Source organism: Neltuma alba, unplaced genomic scaffold, assembly GCF_004799145.2.
Source record: "Neltuma alba isolate B1F8T4 unplaced genomic scaffold, ASM479914v2 tig00012368_pilon, whole genome shotgun sequence".
In the NCBI taxonomy this organism is placed as follows: Eukaryota; Viridiplantae; Streptophyta; class Magnoliopsida; order Fabales; family Fabaceae; genus Neltuma; species Neltuma alba.
This window is the reverse complement of record NW_021636870.1, coordinates 49,478-55,663: the sequence shown is the minus strand read 5'-3', so window position 1 is coordinate 55,663 and position 6,186 is coordinate 49,478. Positions and strand designations below refer to the sequence as shown.

The 6,186-nt window shown below is 35.0% G+C and overlaps 1 protein-coding gene across 1 annotated transcript; it reads right to left on the bottom strand.

Moving 5' to 3' along the window:
• Nucleotides 1-1,270: 1,270 nt before the first annotated feature.
• LOC114726315 (wall-associated receptor kinase 3-like) lies at nucleotides 1,271-3,070 on the bottom strand. The gene is made up of 2 exons (XM_028912891.1): nucleotides 3,040-3,070; nucleotides 1,271-2,514 (listed from the first exon to the last, which is right to left on the bottom strand). Exons 1-2 carry the CDS (start codon nucleotides 3,068-3,070, stop codon nucleotides 1,271-1,273), a joined length of 1,275 nt encoding a protein of 424 aa, XP_028768724.1.
• Nucleotides 3,071-6,186: the final 3,116 nt, after the last annotated feature.

The window sequence follows — 6,186 nt, the reverse complement described above, 5'->3', positions numbered from 1 at the left end:
TTTCACGGCAGTTTAAGAACCGCCGTGATATGTGACTTTTCACGGCGGTTATATAAATAACCGCCGTGAAAATTTTTATTCCTTTAACCTACGTTTCACCCTACTGATTAGGAGGGAACGGGAGAACAAAACCTTAAAGGAAGTCTCTCGCTAGTTAAAAGCATTCTGATAGAGTAAATATAGATTCTTTCCCGCCGTCATAGCATCACTTAGCTTTACCTTTGGCCACCAAATCGAAGCAACTAAGATTTAATAAAGATAAAATCAAAGACTTAGATCTGCTAAAAATCATGTCTCTTTAAACTAAGATTAAACATCTTATTTTTAACCAAAGAAAATAATCATACCAAACCACAAAAACTGCGAAATCCACAGAAAGAATGGAGGTGAAAAACTCACAAATAAAAATGAAGAGGATGAGGCGATGGTGACGGAAACAGCAACAACGACAATGATGGAAGAATATGGCGGAAATGATAGAAGCAATAGATAAACACAGACAAATATAGGAGGAGGGAGAAAATTGAGTGAGGATGTGGTATGGGGGACTATGAGCTCTAACTCTAAAAAGTGAAAACTATCGCGCGATGGATTTTAAAATTCTGAAAAGTGAAAAATTAATTTTTAAAAATTAATTCCTTCCAACCGAATATGATCTTAATATAACTTTTGTCATGTATGAGTCCTCAGATGTAACTTTTCCTTTTATTTTGTTGTAAACAACTCTATATATGCCTTAATTATGCGTATGTATTATTGCACACACATCAAGTTTGTAGCATGGAGCTTACATAGAGTAACTATTTAAACAAGCAGATAAGACAGAACACATCGATTAATCGTATATACGTCCAAAAATCTTGAATGAACTTCAGAGAATTATTATCAGGGCAGAGAATTATTATCAGGGCTTTTTTATATATATATATATATATATATAATGTTTGTAATGCTCAAAAAAGTAATTATTATTCAGTAATTAATATTTTTTAAAGGTAAAAGTATTAGTCATTATTTTAACATGTAAACATTATGTTCTCTCTGTATAAAATAACCGGGACCTGGGGGGTGAGGAGAGAGACTCAAATCATTATCAACTCGTAGAACTTCGGGATTTGATAATGTTAACTTACTTTTATCCTTAATAACCGAACATTTTTAAAATCCCTACAAGTCCTTTCAAAACAACATAATTACCTGAAACTCCTACATTGGGACAGAGTGGAAAGAGTAGCAGCTAAAACACATGACAAATACTAACATTAAATGATCATCGCCCATCTGCAATCTCAAATTCCATTTGCTTCTGTATGCTATCATAGCCAGCTAAAGTGTTGGCACTAGCATTCCCATATCCACCATTATTTTCAACTGGAGTGCCAGCACTAGCATTCCCATACCTGCTAGCCACGTGACCAAGCAAATATTCACATACTTCAGACATCATATCCTCTCCCTTTACCCAAGGATGCTTTTTCACAGCAATTAGACCCTCTAATTCCATTGCTACTTCTTTCATAGTCGGTCTTTCCTCTCCATTAACTCTGATGCACCTCCTTGCCAAGAAAGCAACTTCCTTTAGTTGCTCTGCGTTCTTCACATCCAACACTCGCTTGTCGAGAATCTTCCACAAGTTGTCTTCCTTCATCAAAGATGTAAAGTGCATAGCTAAATTTCTCTCTTCTGGCCTATTGAATTCAACTGCTTTATTTCCAGTGATTAGCTCCACAAGCACAACTCCAAAGCTATAGACATCACTTTTCTCGTTCAATTGACCTGTGAGGAGGTACTCTGGATCCAAATACCCTAATGTCCCTTGAACCACAGTTGTAATTTGGGTTTCATCAAGAGGAACAAGTCTTGAGGCTCCAAAGTCAGAAACTTTTGCCCTATGATTGTGATCGAATAGTATGTTGGCAGATTTAATATCGCGATGAATAATTGGAATAGAAGCAGCAGAGTGTAAATATGAAATGGCCCCAGCTGTTTCTGCAGCAATCCTTAATCGGGTCTCCCATGAAAGAGAGTTCTTGTTTTTGAGTGGGTCTATATGTTCAAGAAGGGTGCCATTGTCTACAAACTCATATACTAACAAAGGAACTTCAGTTTCAAGACAACATCCGAAAAGTTTAACCACATTACTATGGTTGATTTGGGAAAGTACAGCCACTTCATTGATAAAATCCTTTATTTGCCTATGATTTCCACTAATTCTGGACTTTTTGATGGCCACATGCCTGTTATCTGACAATATACCCTTGTAAACCGTACCTTGCCCTCCATGACCAAGGATTCTGCTTTCGTCGAAGTTGTCTGTTGCAATTTTGAGCTCGTCTTCAGAAAAAATCTTGGTCCTATCAGTATGTCCTTGTTGATGATAAATTTGCTGCAGCATATAATTTCCTCCATTTTGCTCAAAATACTTTCTTCTAAGTCGCTTTAGTGATCTTTGCTTGTGTCCCCAGCATAATGTGAAGACCAATGTGAAGAGAACTAGTAAGGCTATAGAAATGCCTGCAAACAAAGTTCAAAATATTAGCTGCACTCAGAGTACCAAGTAAACCATGGTTTTGTACACTAAAAGCTAATATATGCTTTGTTTACTGTTGCCATCATCCCCAGGTCCAACAGTCCTGATTCTCTCGTTGTGTGTAGAGAGATAAAGAAGCTGTGTATAGTAATGCTTTGGATCACAATTAGCGTGTGATTTTGCAGACTGAGGATGTCAATTATGCAATGGAGGCCTCTAGAAAATGCCAGAGTGCTTCTGCAGCTGCTATCATGATCATGGAAGAGGCACGGAATGGGGACTGCTTAACTTGTATGAGGAGGGCAATTGATTTGAGCTTCCAGGATGTAGATGAGCTTGTAGGTCTGGTTTGGACCGCAAGAAAAGCCATAAGTCGCGTTCATCTCAGTGGTGCTAGAGATTAACTTGATACTGTATATAATGTAAGTTTTTGGTTTGGCTTCTCTACCAATATGGCATCCGGAAAGGAAGGGGAAAAAGGGCATCTTCATAGGCTGACACTTAGAAACCTGCGAAGAGGCAGGTCACCCTTCTGTACATGTGTACAAAATGAGATTGATTAGCAAATTTTGTAATCTATTTTGAATTTGCTCAGGTTCTACTTGATGTGGAATGGGCACAATACTCTCACCCTCAAGTTTTTGTAGGTTTATTAACTGACGCAGGATGGTCATTTTATTATAGTTCTATGCTATATTCTTTGCTCCACTGAATTGGAGCCCAGGAAAACAGAGTCTGGAAATGTCAGGCAACAATTTTTGAGGGCATCGAATACTCATATGGTTATAATTGGTCTATTTTTTTATACAAAAGAAATAGACTCTATCATCTTATGGAATTCTTGAATAGATAGAATTTCTTTCAGAGTTTCCTTTTGCTTGTGTGTGCGTGTTGAACGTTTACTTTTCCATGCGAGCTATTGGCTTTGAAGAAAGTACACATACAGGTATCTTTTTCCTCTTCATGGCTTCATTTATAAATCCGGGTGTCTTTGCTTTCCGATTTATGTCCCTCTATCTTTGTAGGCCATACTGTTGATAATTGGATTCTGCTTAACTGTTTAAAAGGATACCAGTGTGTTTATGCAGGGCATCTTGTGCAGAATATTATTGCAAAAAAGCTTGGTTTGCCATAATTTTATTTTGATCCACTTCTTTATTTTCTGTAATCTTCTCATCTGAACTTATTAACATTGTTATTGGTGTGAAGTGCAGTAGCTTTCTTTTCAACTTAATGCTGCAAACTACATTAAAGCTTTGACGAGGAGGCATTGAAGTTCTCTATCTGTCAGCTTGTGCCCTGTATCTTCACCACTGGATGGGTAAATGAATCTATATATTTTTATGATTTTCTTGTGGTTACGGACATCAGTGTCCTGTTTGTTTTTTGATTAACGAAGCTTCTGCACTCTTGATTGTGTGGTTACCTCCGGTTTCAGCATGTTGTTTCTTCTGATTGGTTGAGTTGGTTTGATAGTCCTACACGGCCATGGCTCTAGAAGAATCTTCTTCCTGTTTGATCCGCTTTACTATTCTGTTTTCTTTTCCTTTGTTTTCAAATTATTTAGAATGACTGTCACCAAACCAAAAAAAAAAAAAATTTAGAATGAGAATGATTTTAATTTTTCTTGATTTGCTCTGCTGGGAATTTGATTGGACAAGATGGGGCTAAACTGCATTGAACTCTGGTTTCCACTGTTGGAATGTTTTGCAATAACTTTTTGTATTGGGAAAATTACATTAAAGGATGCGAATTTGATAAAAGATCAAATCGAATGATCTCAAAATTTGTAATCATTCCCAATGATCAATAGTTACTATTAGATTTTTGGGATTTATTATAGGGTTTGAAGGCCACTTAGGAAAGTTACAGTAACTCTGCTGGTAACATTTCTAACTTTGATATACATGAAAGGAAGTTCCTAGGTAAAACGAGTGAGAAAATCTTTCCCTGACATGTTTGGTTCAACAGATCTTGTCTTCTTAGGGAACCATGCTTCCCTCAAGGAATTAGGTCTTCTCCCTTTAGGTTATGGAACTGGGTTTCTTTCACAGAATCCAAAGTTTGTCCCCATTTTGCCCTGAGTTATCAAATATTCTGTTCATCGGTACGGTTTGTTGCTAAAGCAGTGAAGCCGTTGGGGATTGTGTTCAACACCACCGAATTCAGACCAAGCCCTTACATAAATTGACGCCGTTGTTTGCATGTTTTTAAACTCATCTGGGTGTTGTACTTGAAGTTTGAAGCCATGAAGCTTGTGGCCTTAACGCCTTTATCCCTCTCCAGATCCATCCGACGATTTTATTTCAATTATATATTTTTTTATGTGTAATTTTGACGGATAAACATGTAATTCTTTTACATTATCTTTCCTTTCCAATTTTTTCATGCCTTCATAGTAAACAGTACATCTCTCTTCCCCTCTCATTCGTAAATATGAAGCATTTTGGATATGTACGGAAGGGTTTCATGCCAGTTATTTCTTTTTCTGCCTCCTCCTTCTCCTCTTTTGATCTTAAATATTATCTCCGGTTTTTAATATAAAATATTTTTTGAATTTTATTTATTTATTTTATTTATTTTTTTAAGATAGTCTTTCTAATAATAATGGTTTTAGTAAATAAACTTGATTAGTAAGAATATTTTAAGAAAGACAATATTTATTTATTATAAATAACTAATTTAATTTATTTTTTTAATCTACTTAAATTAGGTAATTAATTCTTATATTTAGGATTGGAGATAGTATAAATCCTTCTAACCAAATATGATCTTAATATAACTTTTGTCATGCATGAGTTCTGGGTTGTAAGTTCTCCTATTTTGTTGTAAAAAAAACCCTCTATGCCTTAGTTACTCATATTTATTGAACGCTTCAAAAGTTTGTAGCATGCAGAGAGCTTAGGCGGAGTAACTATGCAAAGTTGTGAACATACAGGCAGATGTCTCTGGCAGAGGACATCATCAATCGTATGTACAAGAATCTTGAACTTCAGAGAATTGTTATCACGGCTTGCTTTTAATTTCAATCTCTCTCTCTCTCTCTATAATACTTGTTATGCTCGAAAAATAATAATTATTCAGTAATTTTTATTTTTAAAAATAAAAGTAGGGAGGAGTGGAAGGAAAATAATTATTAAAGAGTTTTATAACAACTAAATAGCTGATAAGTTCTAGTAGAAGAAATGACAATATTTTATTAACATTTTTTGATAATAATTTTTTTTTTCAGACGTCATAATTTTTCCATAGAAGTATTAGTTATTTTTTTATGTTCTAAATATCATGTTAATTTTGTTTTCACTGTCTTTTAGTATGTCCGACGATGTTGCATGATGAGTGTTTGGATTATGTCGTTATCCGTTTACATTTATTATTATAGTTCGCATATTTTTTTTGAAGGATTAAATTTTTTTAAAAGATAAAATGAATTGAAGTCTTATATTTAGAAATAAATAAAAAGTCAAACTTACCCTTATATTAAGAATCAAAAGTAATAGTTCGGATACTCTTTTGAATATACTTTAATTGATTAGAATTTAATTTGCATTCTAGTTCTCTATCACGTATATAGAATGGAATCATTTCTTTCTGCTGTCATTAAAGAAAACACGTACAGAGAGAGAGAGAGGGTGTGTGGAAACATGATCAACCGG